Source organism: Mastacembelus armatus, chromosome 21 (assembly GCF_900324485.2).
Source record: "Mastacembelus armatus chromosome 21, fMasArm1.2, whole genome shotgun sequence".
Taxonomy (NCBI): Eukaryota; Metazoa; Chordata; class Actinopteri; order Synbranchiformes; family Mastacembelidae; genus Mastacembelus; species Mastacembelus armatus.
Window position 1 is genome coordinate 13,381,792 of NC_046653.1, and position 17,771 is coordinate 13,399,562.

Here is a 17,771-nt window from a genome sequence, read left to right on the forward strand (position 1 = left end):
TATACAAGCGGAGCGGTGTCTCTACTGGAATGAGTATGTCAGTGATTTATTGAAAGGTTCGGCATTGTGAGTAAGCATTTTCTAATTGTCACCTAAGCTCGAGTCCTCACTAAAGACCATTCTCAGAGGACTGTACTGCTATCCCAGATACATAGGTGAACTTGGAAACCTGGACCATAATTTACCCAATAATGTAAGAGTATAGTTTAAAGGGACTGCTCACAATTAAGCATACAGAAAAACTCTTTACGTTTTGCTGATCCCCTAGATCAATGTACTCATTTTTAAAGTTCAGTAAGAGGCTAATTGTTGTGGTTTCCTGCTGTAGTTTACATTCCCAGAGCCAGCGAGCAGTGTTTTACTGTGAGTCTTCAGCCATGCAGCCAATATTTTGGGTTGTCAGACAGACCAGAGCTGCTTTCAGAGCAGGGAGCTGTCTGAGAAAGTGTGTGTGTATGTGTGTGTGTGTGCATGTTAGTTTTATGTGAGCTACAGAGTGCAGCCAGGCTTGTCCAACTAAGACACCACTGCCTCTCATCGAGTCCCATCTGGAACACGTTAATCCAGCGAGAACTCCCTCTCTCTGTTTCTCTCATTCTCTCATCTTCTGCGTTCCCTTCTGTCTGTCTGCCTGACACTTACTCGCTCTCATTTTCGTTCTCCCTGCATCTTTGGTTCGTGCTGGCAGGTCCAGTCAGGAAGCCCAAATATGTGGAGAGTCCGCGTGTCCCCTCTGATGCCATCGTGTCAGCGCTCAGGAAGGTGGCTGATAACAAGGAGTCCTCACACAATGGTGAGTTTTTCTTTTGGCTCGTTTTGGTATTTTCCTACTTGTTTTTTGTACCAAAGCAAAGTGGATTCAAAGTGAAAAATGTGTGTGGTCAGAGAATTTTTAACATTGATAGTTGTGTGTACCAGTACATCTGAGCACCCTCAGTAGTACCCTGTTTATTATGAAATGTTTCTAGAGCACAGAGTCAGTAATTGTACGTGTTCTTGTGTTTTCTCATTTCTGCTAGGTGTGGCTTTAGTGTCATTTCTGCCTGTTCTCTCCTGTGCTGAGAGATGTGTGTTTTGTTTGTATAGCAGTAAAGTTCCAATGTTATATGACACTTAAGTGAAGTAGGATGCATTATCATGAGCAAAAGGCAGCACTTAAATAGTGCAGTCTGATTGTACATCGCTCACGTATGCAGATGGTAGTAGCCCAGTGCAGCCCAGTCACTGTTGACTGTTACATACCAAAGCACAAGGGTGTGTCTGACATTCAGCTGGCACAGCACATAGAGTGGTTCGTAACAGAGAGCAGACATCAGATGAATGTTATCTCGTAACAGCTGGTGTACTGCCAGTGTCATTAAGCTGGTTCTATGAGCTGTGCTCTCTGAAGAAAGGTTTGAGAGATGCTGTTTGGATTTTTTGACTGAATGATGATTGAATATGGGTAGAATGGGCACACTATGAGTAAAAATGCAGATCTCTCACAGGTTGCACAAACAGCACCCCTCTCACCCTTCTCACTCATACTTCCATCACCCCACTAGTATTCCACGTGTTGCTCTCATCTGCAGACCTGGGATCCATTTCCAATAACAAGGACATAAACATGCACATTCACCCACCTGTGCTGTCTTGGAAGCAGTATTTCCAAAGAATTCCTCCTCCCTTTCCATTGCTTTTGATCAGTAACAGATAAACAGTGCTTAATTTCAGTATGCATACCCTAAAAATAATACTTGTATTTACAGAAGGGCTTTTGTTTTGGTTGTTTTTAACCTTACTCAGTTGTACTTGTACTCAGGGCATCATCTTCTTTAATTTTGCTAATATTGATTTTCAGGCAGTATAACAGTGCAGGCTATTTCAGAAGCATGTGAAAGATCTGGTGCAATCCCAGATAATCAGAAAATGCATTTCCGTCTCAAACATAGTGAATACACAGAAATTGAGTTAAGATTATAAGATGAATTTTGCATTAAGTTATTGTACTAACCTTCTCCCAGTGATGGAGACAAACAGTTGATCACATTATGACAAATAAGAAATGACATCACAGTCTTTAGGACAGCAGTACTCGGCCAGATTTAGGACATTCGTTTGCTCATAACTGCTGGAACAAGAGCAGAAGTCTTCCTGCTTGTGCAGCTCTGGGCATTTAAAACCTTTCAAGTCAGTCTTGTGACTTTTGTACATGTTTTCAAATTTTGTGTCAGCTTCCTCAGAACTGGAAACAACCTGGTCTGGGTTCAGACAGCTGCACACATGCCCCTCACTTGTGCCATTTACAGTTATCCAATCAACATATTCAGATAAGCCAAGAGAAACCTTCTAGCTCATTCATCCCACAGCTGTAGTTAGCAGGTAAACAATGTTTACTGCTAAGAAATTATCCAAATGAGCCAACCTACTCAACTAATTATGTACAATTAGGCTCAGTATAAATTCTAACTAATGATGGCTAATAGTAATAGCCCAGCTACAGTGGGATGAAACCCCATGCACAACTAACATGCTGTCGAGCAGTGGTGCTATTCTCTTTTCTTCTCTTCCATGTGGTCTCACATACTGGATTTGCATTTTATTTGCCGTTACACCGTGCACTTAGATCTGTTGCCTGAGTTTGGCATAGGCCATATTGTTGTATCAGCTGGATTAATATGTATTAATGTGACAAGGATAAGGGTACATGCAGTATTGCTTTGTCCTTTGTAGGCCTACATTGTCTCTCTCTTCAGAGAGAGTAAACAACGCTGTTTTGCTAACTGCTGAGACATGATGAGATGAGATGGTTGTTTGACATTGCAGCCTTTTAACAAGGTCAACCTCAGCATGTTGATATAGTGATGGAGAAATTACAGCATGAGAACTGTGTGACATTTAGGGCACAAATCAAAGGAGTTCAAAAGAGCTGTAAAAGGGCTTTTTGTTGTGGGTGTGTTCAACGATGTCTAAAATGTGGTTCTTATCTAAACTCAGAGATAAATCTTGACTGCAACTGAGGCTATTTGTGGGAATTTTGGATGCTCAGTCACGGTTTTCTCAAAAATGGTGAATGTCATTCTAAAGATTTATTTTTTTAATGCAGTGTGAGTTTCTTTTTTTCTGTGTGTTTAATTTGGCTGGCCTCACATATAATTAAAGCTTATATGTGGACTTTGAATGTATTCATTTGTTCTTCTTTTGGGTTGGACTGTCAGCTAAGAAAAGAAATGTGTGTTTGACCTAGAGTGCAGTCATCTCACAAAGCTCTGTCTTTGACAAGGGATAGAGTTTCTTGTGCATGTGCGTGAATGCAATGTGTATTTTTATTTTGTCTTATGTGGCCACAAGCACATGTTTGTTTATGTATGTGTGTCTTTGCGTGCATGAATGCGTTTGCAACAGGCTGTCAGTGGTTCTCCTGTCAAAATTGTTTCAGCTGTGGTCTCAGGGCTCTGTCTCTGTCAATCAAGACTGAACCTCTGGTCTTTTCCCACAATTGTCTCTCTTCTGCAGCCCCATGTTACAACTCTAGTAAGACCTGAGCCCAAACACTTAACACCTGTTTTGTCATATACTGAATATATTGTCAATGCTGAAACTGTGGTTCAACTTACAGTATCTTGTAAACTATTAGGTGAATATACCCTTAAAGGACTTAAAGGTGTATTGCATTCACTTCTACAATGTTTTTGTCATTTGTTAACTACTTTTAGAGACCATGTCACCTTTTGTGTTATGTGTATTGGTATAATACGGGAACAACCCTGGCAGCATGCAGGATTTAAAAGGACATGACCTGATGTTGTCCCAATGTGTATGCAGTATGTGGATATGTATGAATTGGATAAATGTGCTCTGATTATTTTCTTAACTCCTGATCAAATCCATCAAATCATAGAGAAGTAATCTGATGCTAGATCTCACACCCACAGCTGGGGTCCTGACAGACTGCATGCATGGAATGTTTCTGCAAATGTAGAAAACCAGGGTGTTGCTGGTGACCCTATTTTTCACTCACTTTGACTTGGCTATTCATATTATGATAATATTATTAGCCTAATGAATAATTCACATATCACAAACATTCACAGTTGTACCTGTCTCTCTATTTCTAGGGATACAGGTAAAAATTTGGTTCACTAAGAATGAACTCAGTTATCCATAAAGAAGCATTTTTTACCATTTTTATTGACTCAGGCCCGCTCGTATAATCAAGGCCCATTGTTAGCAGTTTATAGAACTTCCAGTGCTATTTCAGAAACCTTCATTCACCGTCTTCCCTTAAGGAAAGCAGTAACCTTGTGGCAGTAGTGATGAATGAACTGTGATTTCTTTTTGGCTCTAACAGAATGGTAGCTCTGTCCCTTTGTGTGGTAGATCAGGTTTATTGTTGATTCTGTCTTTTAATCAACAGCTGGAGGATGCAACTTTTTTTTTTTGTTGATGAACTTTCATTAATTTGTGCTGCTCATCTCTAGAGAATCTTTGAAACAGAGCCGTCGTGCCCCTTAGGGCTCAATCGCAACATGAAGAAGTTTTAGTATTGTTTGTGAAATGGTTAATAAAATGCCATCTGTATCTTCCATTAGAACAACAATAATAATAGCTAGATAATGTTGTCAATCTGAAATGTCACTCAAACTATGATTACCACTTTGCCCCCCCCCCCCCCCCCCCAAAATCCTCATTTTGTTTCACCTAACTGTGCTATCTCATTGGACATGCCATCTGTGCTTGCTGTGAAGGGCATTTGTGGTTCTAACATTGGAATTTGCAATAAATGCTGAACGTGCTTCAGAGGGGCACGTCACCTGGTACCTCTGAACTTAAATAGGGAAGCAGGATGCATATTCTCATTGAGGGTTCATTAAACAGGCTCCACTGTTGTGGTAATGAAACTCCAGCTGCTAATGAGCACCGGCTGGATTGTTTTCTAGGCAGGAAGAGAGCCAGAAGAAAATTTGTGGAGCCAGTCTGTTCATGGTGTTCCCCCTTCGACTCCATTCTTCTCCTGCTCCTCCTCCTTCCGTCTTCATTCTTCTGTCACTGCGCCACACGGCTGCTATTTCACACCTGCTCATAAACTTCCTCAGGCAGCTGATAACGATGTTGTTCTGTTTTTGCCGCCATTTGTTGTACAGATACTGAAATAACAAAGTGTTTCCAGCTTCATCCTAGGTTTTTTCCATATCTCCAGGGTGGGATAAGATGTAGAGGACTAATGAGATACTGTATATAGCACAGGAAGCTCATTTTCATTGGTTAGCCAATTCACCATGTAACTACCTCCCATCCAGATACGTGCAATCGTTTACCTTATGTGTACTGTCAAAACTGCTGTTGGCCTGTGATGGAAACATAAAGGGTACACTCATTTTTGCATTTAGATAACATTCAGCTCTAGGAGGATTTTAAAAATATTATTTCACAGGAACTGTACACAGACATTAGTGTCTTCAAGGTCAAATATGCAAGACACAGATGATCTGTAGTCACTCCCTTGAAGTTTCTCATGTACAAAGCAGTACTGTAAGCAGCGGTCCTTTCTTCTTTTCTCACTCTGTGTATGGATTGAACCCGAGTACTCGTAATCATTAAAGGAGACTTCTGACTGCATTTTCTTTGTAATTGATATATTGTTGAAATTTATACCAGCTACCAGCCTGCTACTACAGTTTTATCATGCCCATCACAGAATAAATAATGTAATTTCTAACGTCTTAAACTGATTCATAAAGTTGTGCCATAAAGTGGCACTTCAGTGGAGAGCCAAGGTTGCTTTCACAAATTAAGTCCTGTGAAGTCTATTCGGACAGGACCAATTAATAAACCAGGTTAATCAAGATGAGGGTATTTAATAAGAGTCATGAGAGCAGTGATCCTGATTTACACTGGTGGCATTACATCCAGTGTAAAATTACAGGAGGTGGGTCATAATAGACCTTTCAAGCCTATTTTCCTACTGCACAGAGCTAGTCTACAGCCTCAGTACAAAGATTAACTGTAGCTCAACTGTCCATTTACTCGCCTTGCATAGTCTGATTCTCCTATTTGCTTTGTTTCACTGTACAAACAGTCTTCCAATTAAATCAGTGTAAATTAATTTTGCCATTACACTCCACAGAACTTCTGCGGTATTGATGAAATATAAAAAGAGGAAGCAATCAATAATAGTAATGGGTAGGTTTAAGCTGTCACGTTATAACAGAATGCCTTTTGAATGTCCCTTTAGTATGCATGGCTGTATTGCTGTGGAATGACTGTACAAGATTCAGTCTTTTGCACAGCAGGAACTTACTGCTCAATAACATGAAGTTGGACGTCAAAAATGGTTAGTTCTACTATTTACACAACGGTGCATATGCATGCAGAGCTAAGGACAGGGTATCAAACCAGACAACAATGCTGAAAAGTTTTCAGCAAGAGGTGCAGTTTGAACAGCTGTCGATCAAGCAAAACTTGAGTCATGTCAAGACTTACATTTAACTAATCACAGTTGCTACCCTTGCAAGTACCCACATCTTCCCTCCTTGATTTGACCTGCTCCTGAGACTTGCTGACACTGGAAAGGTCCAATGTGTGTGTAATTTAGTGATGCGAAATGAAATTTATTGCTATTACTGTTAGGGACATGCTGAAGCCTTTTAAGGTAATGTAACTAAGCTGCCATATAGTCAGTGTAGTTTTGACTGGAAACATTTATATATTTTTAACTTGTGATTATTAGACCTTTGCTTAGCTGCAATAATGTTTCGCTGTTCCACTGTGCATTATATTGGACTATGATAACACTGTAATAAAACAGTTATCATTTGGAGTAATGTGGAAGTTGCTTTTGGTTCATCACCCCAACAGTTTGGTTAGGGTTGTGTACCCCAAGTAGAAGAGCCTTTGAGCATTAACATGAAGAGTGGACCTAATCTCTGTGAGGGGGGCCAGCACTTTCTGGCCTGTATTCAGTGAGGTTATCTTGGTAGACAGGTAGACCACTTGCTGTCAGAAGTGCTCCACTGCTGATAGCATTTTCAAACAATCAACCATAGCAGCCCACTTTAATGCTTTCCTTTTTAGGATTGCATGACATTTTGAGAAACTAATAAACCTCATACTGGCCTGTGTCTATGAACTGTGTTTTCTTTTTGTTAGGAGAGGATGGTTGTATTAGTAGATGTACAGTGGATGTTGAAATAAATGTGCTTTTCAGGTATTACTGCAACAGAAGCCCAAACACTGACCCAAGAAAGTTCTTGGTGAAAGAAATGACTATAGTGTGCATGGCTGTCATTGCTTTCAGATAGTAAGGAGTGATGACTAGGTGATGAAAGCATCGGCAGACTAAACCGGTCTCAGGGTTAATCATTTAACTGTACTAGACAATTTCTCTTTTGTGTCATGTGCGTTAAGAGAATGGCCAGTGAATCATACAGTGTACACAATATGACAAATTAAGGTTAAAGTAGACAGTTAATAAAGCTGTATTACAACTGTAAACCAAACACAGATTTGTCCATGTTTGCCTCCATGCTGCCAAGATGAAGATTTTGTGTCTAGTAGTTGGCAATGATTCCAATTTCTGCTACAGTGTATTGATTTGCAGAGAGACCACCGGCTGAAGCTATTGTTATTGATGTGGCCCATGAGCCTTAGGTTTGGCTTGTGTATCATGCATATTAGCTTTTCTGCCTGTCAGTCTGTTCATTGTTTATATGTAATATGCCCAGAGTTCCCATCACAGCCCCAGCTCATGTCCAGGGCTACTAACTGGTCCTCAGAGGCAGGTGGGTTTAAGTGGTTTTGAAGAACCAGTGATGAAGTGGTCCTTTCAAAGCCCAGTAATAATGAGGTGGTTGATGGATTTAATCAGATTTACCCCCAGACCATCAACTGTGTGTGCAGCAGGAACAGGAATATGAACATGCAAGGAAGCACTTAATCAATATTGTGTTATTTTCTACATATAGTTTTAAGAGTTGCTGCATACTGTTTATTTAATGTCAGAAACTCATTGTACATTTTAATCCTCATCAAATAGGGAAGTTGTCAGAGCCTGTAGTTTCTGGTCTTCATAGCCCTATATCTGCTGCTCAAGAATGAACCATCCTGCCTCTGACATACTCTAATTACAACAAACACCCTGTCAGTGTCTGCTAATGTATGCTGGTCATAAATACGTGATGGGTAAGGTGCCCTTTTTAAAGAATGGTGACCAATCCCTATTATCTCTCTCCATCCACTAACGATAATGAAGCTCAGAGTATGTTGTTGTGTATTTCACAATCAACCACCAAAGACTTTATCTGTCCATAGTTGAATACAAAAACTCTGTTTATTTTAAATGTAATTCTGTTACACTAGACTATGACCTTTATGTTGTTAACGCGAAAGTGATTTACATGATAGTAGCTTGTAAATGTACTTTATGTATGTGATGCATGTGTGTGCATTAGCAACATATACAGGAGGTCAAACCTGAATGACAGAAAATCTAATAAAGATTTCAAAGCCCCACACAGCAACACTTACATCCAACACATTACCAGAGACAACAAGTTTAGATATGATGCAGACTCATACTGTTTTTACTAAGATTTGTGCATGTTGTGATGGGCAAGAGTGAAGACTTAACATGTTTTCAAATGTAATCCAGAGACCCTGAATTTATCTGTGAAATTACTGTCGTCTACGTTCAGGCCTCAGCAATGTCTTTGCATAAGTGGTTCTAAAAAGTCCAATTGATTTTTTTTTTTTTTTTTTAAATGTATAGTCTTTTTACTGTGTAGGTTTTGCAGTATAAAAGGGCAGTGCAAGTAGAGTAACCTTTATGTATTATATTTGTGTCCAATATTGGTTTTTATATTAAAAAAAGCTGCTGTTTATTCAGTGTGAAACCTTCAGGCCGATTTGGTTATTGCGTTTCCATTCAGGCCTATAGAATATTTCAGTTCTTTAAAATTAAAGGGAGGTGCTTTTCTAAGAGATGTTGCAACAGCCTGAAAGGCAGTGCCAACCTAAGAAGGTCAGAAACCAGGCAACCCAGTGGGCATACAACAAAGTGGTAGTGTAAATAATCTGCATACATTCAACTTGGAGATATGTTCTTATCTGGCATTACTTACAATGCAAGTATCTTGTCTAACACATTTTGTTCTTGGCTGAAGGATGAAGGCACAACAGCATGTGCCAGACCATAATGGCTATTTCTGTTTGGTACAGAAGCCTTTGATAAATTGTTGGCATGTTTTTTTCCTTCCTTCACTGAACGACTGTAATAGTCATAGTAGCACCAGATGCCTTGTATTTTCATCATGACTAGCAGAAGTTTTCAAGGAGTTTTAAGAATCTTAAATTAGTGCTGAATTTGGTTGTCACCACTTATGCAGTATACTTGATTAGGCATGCTTTGTATGTCTGGATTAAAAACCATATACTTTACAACAATACGAAAGCCAGTTCAGAAATTGACAAATGCACTGGACTCACTATTTGAAGTACAGGAACACTGTAAGCCGCTGGAGTTACCAGCTCAGGTGGGAGGGTGGTGATGTCCATTGTTACTGTACATGATAAGTTGTTCGTTCTACTACTCCTCATGTGAATTGTCTTTGAGCTAGACAATGAATAAATGTAGTGATCATGTGTCTGTAATGCCATTTGTTGTCTGCTGTTCCATTCAGCTGCAGTAATGGCGTTTGTGCTCAATTTGCTAACCAATCCGAACTCAAGTTACTGCTGCAAAAATGTTTTTCATCTGGTTCTGTTTCTGACACCAGAAGAGTGACAGTGGCGTTACTCCGTCAATGACTTTGTCTGCATGCATGTGAAATTGGTTGACCCTTCTGACTAAAGAATGAACCAAACATCTTTTTGTTTCAACAAAGCAGAAACTTAATACTTGTGTGGTATATTCTGTAATAAAATATATAACTTTAAATTATGGTGTGCCAGTGAGATCACTGTACTCAATAGGTCAGAGTGAAATTTGAGGGCTGTAATAACTTTCTTTTTCCCTTCTGGGAGTACAGCTTGGGTGGCACGGCTATGCTGTGGTTAGTGCTGTCGTCTTACAGCAAGAAGGTTTTGGGTTTGAATCCTGTTTGAACCTGGGGCCTTTCTATGTGTTTTCATGTTCTCCCTGTGTCTGTGTGGATTTTCTCCAGGTACTCCAGTGTCATCCCACAGTCCACAGACATGCAGTCTTGGGTTAGGCTAATTGGAGACTTGCCTGTAAATTGCCTGTAGGTGTGAATGTGAGTGTTTGTCTGACTCTGTGTGTCAGCCCTGTGATAGACTGGTGATCTGTCCAGGGTGTATCCTGCCTCTCACCCAGTGTCAATGTTTGTTGTCCTTACCATACTGTTTATCTTTGCTGTTTCTTTATTACTGTTGCAATATACCCTGAAATATTCAAGTGTGGAAGTTGGTGGTTAGGATAGGTTTGATTCCTGTGCACCAACTCTACCAACATTATTCTTTGAAAATTTTCCCCCTTGACTTCATAATAATTATAGAAACATGAAAATCAAAATGATAAATTGTAGGGTCTTGAAGTTATTCAATTGATTACTTTCATAGTACAAACCTCTTACATAATAATACATCTCATTACAGGGACTGTACTTTGAGAGTCACTGCCCTCTCATTTCACTATAACACTGCAGCAATGAGGAAATTTAATGAGCAAAGTTTTTGTGGAAATAATGATTTTGTCCTGAGTAAATTAAAACAAAGACACCACTTATAAACAGACCATACAATTAGTGTAGGTCTGATGATCAGATCTTATGACACTGATGTTTACCACATATAACCATGAAAATCAAGGACACTGTCAGATCTTAACAGTTGTATAATTATTATGCATACACTTGAATACATACATATGACAAAGATATAAAAAAATAGATAGAAATTTATCAGAAGAACATTTTTCACAGCTTTAATATAATATGCTCCAGCTGAGGGTAGATTCTGCAAGGACCTGCATAAATTAGATTCACAGCAGTAGCCATACATATTGACCAAATTATTGTATTACAGATGTTACAGATATAAACAGACAAAACAAAGCAATTTCAGATAGGTAACAAAAGATTCAAATTACCATACACATGGAGATTGGTTCTAAATGTGTTTGGTGCCATCTTTATAGCGGATAAATGTAAGCCCAAAACCTTGCACCATGAAGGCAGTCAAATGTGTAAACAGAAATATTTTGTTGTGGAGAAACATATGGTGACTTCAGTAGCGATACAAAGCTGCATTTTTAATGATTATTCTAAAAGACAGTACATCCTACAAATTATCACCTTCACATTTCACCTGTTAAGCTTTCCTCACTCTTCAGTTTTGTCTTCTGTGATGGATGTGACACAACTTTGTAATTTTACCAACTTTTAATAGCGATGATTGTAAGGAATTTACACCAAAAAGGAGAACATGTGTCTTTGGGAATTGTTTATTGCAAATATGCATGGTACATGTGTCTAGTGACATTCTTTAGACTAGGAATACCAGTACTGTCAACAATATTAATAAGTATGGAGAAAATGGGGGCAAGGAGGAAAAGATGGTAACAGAGAGCTGTAATAATAAGCGCTTGTGTACCTTGGATGTTCCCTCTTTCTCTCTATCCCTCTGTCTGTTTGTCAGACTGCTCTCTTTGGGTGTGTTTTCACTCTGCCTTGATTAATTTGCCAAATCCAAATTTGAGACATATTCTACATATATGAATGATAAAACACAAAAGTGCCTCATTTACTGTCAGTGTTTTCAGGAGCATTTTAGTGTATGCCAAAAGAGAGTGTATATAAACAGGAATAAAAAGATAGCAAATGGTCTTTGTCTTGTTGATGGATCCCCAGTCAGGAAATTGCAGTCAAACAAGTATTAAGGCATGAGGGATAAGACTACAGACCATTTAGGCTGTGCAGGAAAAAGCATGTGTCCATTCATTGATATTCAGAGGTTCTATGAGTGAGAGCTGTAAACAACCAGAAAGCCCTGGAATTGGCACTCAAGGCAACGCACACACGTACACATCTGTGCTTTCCTAACAATGCTAGACATTCACATGTATTCAGACTCTTTTAGAGCACACACTCATACGCACGCAGTCACACGCGCACAAGCCATAGCCCCCACCACACTCCCTCTCTCTCTCCCATGCTCTTCTTTCACCCCCCTCTCTGGGTCTGCACCACATCAGCAGCAGCTGGAGAGTGCAGCATAGCCTTTCAGAGCAAAGCTAAGGGGAGGGCAGGGTAGGCAGAGTGGCCCTGTTTGGGGCATCCAGCAGAGAGGTGGAATCTGCCTGCTAATGTTGAGCATTATCTTTCCCTCTCTCTCTCTCTCTCTCTCTCTCTCTCTCTCATCTCTAGAGCTGCAAGCAGAGAAACAACCAAGCTCCTCCTCTCCTGCCACCCAGGAACTGATGACAAGGCTGGGCTTTTTACTGGGAGAAGGGATCCCGGGTACAGCACGCATACCTATGGACGACAAGAATGAAAAGAAGGTATTTCATTTTCTCCCTCCCCTCCAGCTCCCTCCCTCTTCCAACACCAGCTGCCGCCACTACTGCAGCACAGAGATAGAGAGAGAGAGGGAAAGGTTGAGAGGAGGGAGTTGTTACAGTTCAACAGAAGAATGGATTTTTTTGTTGGAGCTTGATTAATTTTTTTCCTTCTGTTAATTATCTTTTTATAGGAATTCAGGAGGCGCCACTGGGAGTTTTTTATTATTTTTTAAATTTTTCATCTTTATTTTTATTTATTTTTTTGCATAACAACCGGCGGTAACTGTCAGCCTGTTTTGTTTGAGATGTTCTAAAGAAAGTAACTGCATATTTAAAATTGGCTGCATGTAGTTTTATTTCAGTGCAAGCATTCCAGTGTGGTGTGTTAGTCTCCCAGTAACTTGAGCACTATTCCAGGGGCTCTTGAGTATGTAACAAGAGTGTCTGAGCCTGTGTCCAGAAATAGTTACGTTAGGTCTGAGTCTCAGTTTGTTGGGCTCTACTAATTAGACCGGGGCTGTGTGAGGAGCAGAGCCCAGCACACTATGCTTCCCTCATTCATTGCATGTCTTGGACACATTTTGACATTGAATTGGAAATCCTTGGACTGAGAACGAGGCATACAGAGTATTTTCTGAAATATATTAATTAGCTGAGATGTCAAAAGAGGAGACAGGCATTGTAATGATTTTCACGTGGTGCACGTTTGTGTGCATGTCGGTGTGTTTTCAGAGAGAAGCACACAGTCTTTTATGATGCTGTTTAACTTGTATGTTGTTTCTCATTTTCCCGTGCAGTAAATTGTTAAATGTCAGTAAGCTGGTTGGCTCTTCCTTTGATTTGGTAGATGGCATAAGCTTTGGACTGCAGCTTTTGGCTTGAAGTTGCTTTGCACAACTACTGGCCGAAAAACAGGTGGGATGTAGAAACAGGAAATGTTATGTAGGTAATGGTAGCAGTCCACATAAATTGTTAATGTTGTTGCCAGCCATGCAGCATCCCTCCTTTTTTTTTTTTTTTTGTTTTGTATTATTTTAGCACAGTATAGTACAAATGCAGCAATAGCCAGTACATGTTGAATAAGAGGTTAGTCCCACTTCTCTGTCAAATTGACTTAAGCATTGGAGAGTCCTTCTGTTATGTGAGTTCAGCCTGATTGAACAGGATGAGATTTATTCCTGACAAGAGCTTAATATACTGTAACTCTCCTTCTCAAGTGATGTGAAATCTGGTAACTCTGCTCCAACACTATGGCCCATAGTGCCTGTATACTCTGCCTAATTATTTCTTTAGATTTTTAGACATGGTGGCATTATTTATCAAATCAGATATGTGTTGTAGTGCTGTTCTCTATAGCATAATTTTAATACGTTTTGTGATATTTATAGATATAATACAGTTTGTGGTAACAAAAAACATATTTTGAAATGCTGCATGTTTTAAGTAAGAGAGAAACGTTTTTATTATTTAACAGCCTGACTTTTTATCAACATGTTTTTCAAGTAAGTATTCCACTTGGACTAAACAATTATCTTTAAAATTGGTTTGTTGAGGATGCGGGTGGATTTAATTTGACCTGGGCTGTAGATTTTTGGTGCTTTATATGGAAACAGATAGTTATTGATAGATTTACAACAATTTCTCTAATTTGGCCAAGTTCCCAAAGATAATGCATTATAAAAGCTATTTATGGACATTTCTGTTTGGTGCTACTCTGAAGTTAGTGCTAGACTATGTAATAAAGAAACCTCTTGGTGGAAAGATAACCTTTGTTGAATTTATTGGACTTAATATGAATGGAGGTGGTCGAAGGAGGAATTTGTTCAAACTAATAACCAGTCTCAGCTTTTGTGGTGTGTGAAATACAGTTGAAGGAAGATGGAGATACTGGACAAACCAGCTTTAACTTGGATTTCTACAGTTGTCAGTTAGCTCAAACAAAGATTTAGCTGCTGTATGGTTGTCAGACAGGCTTGGTGACATGAGAGAGGTATCTATTGTTGAGAGCTCTTCCCTTGTTTTTCTTCAGGCTCATTTTGGTTCCTCAAAGCATATGAGTGTGTAATTTTCAATTCTTGATCTATTTAATGCACTTATGCCTTTCGGCTTGTGTGTCATGCTCACATGTGAAAGGCTTGTTTGTTTGTGAGGGAATTTCTGCATTGATTTCACACTATCCAGGTCAAACAGGCAGTCATTCTTTACAATTTTCTAAATTCTCCTTCCAAATAAGGTTGGAAAATTATTTCTGTTACATTTATTGCTGCTCATGCTGAAAAAATGTGAACATGTTGCCAGCTGACATTTTGAGTTGAATTCCATACTTCAATGACGTGTTTGATCAGTAGATCTGATTGTGGATTCTTGGTGTACCTTAACCCTTTTCTCTATCTTACTCTTCCCCAGAGCACCGTGACTTGCCAGGGTATTAGCCCCTGCTCTACACTGACCAGCAGCACAGCATCTCCCAGCACTGACAGCCCATGTTCAACACTCAACAGTACCACCAGCCGCCCGCTTCTCAGCCGCTCTAGTCCCTGTGGCACCATTACTAGCCCCAGCTCTACACTTGAGAGCAAAGACAGTGGGATCATAGGTGAGAAACTCCATCATTGTACACAAGTAGCAACTTGAATAGTGTAACACATCAGACTGGTAGCACCCATGTCCTTAAAGGCACCCAGTTGAAGTTTTTGATAAATAGTAGAGCTGTGGAACAATGTTATTACATGATTTGACAGAGGATTTTTGCTCATATGTTTTGAGAAGGCAAATGCATGCAGCAGGTTTGTCAGGCCTCAAGGATATACAACAGCAACATGTCTTTTGTGAGTTACCGATGTGAAGATAATGTTGTTTTAAAGAAATCACCACCATACAACTTTAAGGCTAGCAGCTTAAAGCTAGCTGGTGAAAACATTTTACTGTTGTGCTAAGAATATATGTGAACCAAATATCCAAAATTGTACAAGATAATGTCAAATAAACCCATTCAATATTGATTGACATTCACCTCTGAACCCAGCCAGCTGCTGATCTGATGGGAAACCAGGGTTAGTGAATCTAAAAGAAATAATATGAAGCACCTAATTAACACTTATAGAGAACACAGTGGCTCAGTCTGTGAGCCCAGAGGTCTTTTTAAATCAAATGTCCTGCACATGCCAGGGAGGGAGCTTTTATCTTTGTCAGAGGTCAGTAAGTATATGTTTTACAATCATGCCATTGTCAACCACATTCTGTTTTTTGACCATGATGCATTTGTTTGTCATAGTTTCACACACACTACACTAATTATTATTTGGAACATTTTTTTGGAGTGGATAGCATCTTTTTTTTGACAGCACTATAGTTCAGGTGAAACATAATAACTAAACCTTCAAACATAGTCTAGACCTCCCTCCCCCAGTAACAGCCTATTAAAAGGTGCTGTTGTTTTTCATTTTCATTTCAATAAATCATAGCTCATTCTTTTGTCATTGAATCAATAGCTTACCTAGGTGCATGAGTAGCCCACCTCAGAGCAGTGACAAAAAGATCCTGCCAGTCTCTCATTTACCACAGATAACTTAACAGTGGCTACATCAGTTGCTGGGTTTGATGAAGACATTAGTACTAACAAGGACTCTGCAGACCTTGCAGTAATATTTTTCTTTCTGGCATTTATCCTGCACAAAACAACTGTCAGCAGCATGTATTACTCACCACAGACTGTATTAATATTGCTTAAAACAGTATCTCCCGTGTAGCTCTTCAGTTTGTAATTTGCAGTCTGAGAATTGTTACCTTATGTGTATTTAATGATTTAGGCCAGAAAGTAGCGACTGCATGGTGTCAGTCATTCATTATTCGGTTAAACCTATTGGGACTAAATCGCATATTTGTCAGATTATATTCATTCCCTACAACGTGTCAGCTGTTGGGTTTTGTATAAAGCTGTTCTGCTATGAGATTGTATTGAGGTGACAGTTGCTGCAGTTTGACATTGTGCAGTATCTCTAGTAATAGCCCTGTAAGACATCTTCGGATTTACACAAGCTGACAGGAAGATGACGTCTATTCATGTATTAATCCATTTGACGTTTCAATTCACAAAGCCACCACTGACTATGAAAATGTTAAGATTTCATTCTGAAAATGGGGGTTGAATGTTTTAGTCAGGATGCAGTAGCAAATTGTAACTGTGTGGTCCTGCTGTTATGCCCATTTGAACATAAATCATTTGTGAAGCAAGTGATAGATTTCATGGACAAAAAGTTATTTAGGTGATGTGATTTTACTGCAGCAGAACAAATCGCTGCAGGCAAATATGTAATTTCTGATATTGGGCTATATAAATAAAATTAGACTGGACTAAAAAAAACGGTGCATACCAAAGCCAAATATATAATGCAAGAATTTAGATTTCCAGTACTGCAGAGGTGACATAACTGATTACCTCAAGTCAGTCATTCTGTTCCCTCGAGCTATATCTTTGCTAGCTGCAAAATAATTTTCGGAGGCTATGATATTGTATTGTATCAACACAGAGCATCAATATTCCGACACCCAGGATGAGACATACAGTCATGTAGTATGTATTGTAGTCTATTTCACTGTAAAACTGTATTGCTTCTGTCAATTGTAATTAATTGTACAGCGCCCCGCCTACTGACCTTAATAACACTGCGTAGTCATGGAAGAACAAAGCTAACTTGTGTCCATATTTCAGATTCCAGCGTGTGATTAATATTCCTTGTTCTTTGAAGTTTGACTATGATTTCAAAAGCACATTAATTTGGCTTTGTATGGCATTAAAACTTGGGTGGATTTAAACAGATTTTGCAATGTTGTAACGTTTACTAAACCACTTCAAGTTTCTTAGAAGGAGTAACCATAGCAGATCTATAGCTGTGACCATTAAAGCTGCTCTTTGTTAGCCAAAGATTTAAATAACATTGTGTTCTTTGTCAGTGGCTATAGTTCAGTAAGTAAGAAATCACTGTGATGATTCCAAGTGCCATGTTCAAACCCGAGATATACGTGACTGCTGTTATGAATGGCTTAATAATATGTTGCATTATGAAATCCACATTAGGATTGTGTTCCAGCTTTACCCATGTTTTTGTATTCCACTGCATCTTATTTTTTAGTTGTGGCCATCCACTCCACTATTAAGACAGAAAGTTGCATTGGTCACATGTAACTGAAAACCTGTGTAAAATTAAAATTTACAAGGCAATAATTAATGCTAGTTCTTTAGTCTTATCTCCTAATATTAAGTGAAAGCTTGGTTAGA

The 17,771-nt window shown here is 39.2% G+C and overlaps 1 protein-coding gene across 5 annotated transcripts in view; it reads left to right on the forward strand.

Moving 5' to 3' along the window:
- The window catches only part of tanc1b (tetratricopeptide repeat, ankyrin repeat and coiled-coil containing 1b), an 87,079-nt gene that overhangs the window by 33,866 nt on the left and 35,442 nt on the right, over positions 1 to 17,771 (forward strand). For 2 of the 5 annotated variants that reach the window (XM_026294856.2, XM_026294857.2), the window contains exons 4-6: positions 689 to 793; positions 12,360 to 12,493; positions 14,900 to 15,089. In XM_026294856.2, the coding sequence (XP_026150641.1) occupies positions 689 to 793; positions 12,360 to 12,493; positions 14,900 to 15,089 (429 nt within the window). Of the gene's footprint in view, positions 1 to 688; positions 794 to 12,359; positions 12,494 to 13,890; positions 13,996 to 14,899; positions 15,090 to 17,771 lie in introns of those variants that run through there. The other 3 variants (XM_026294858.2, XM_026294861.2, XM_026294859.2) reach the window with 2 other exon arrangements.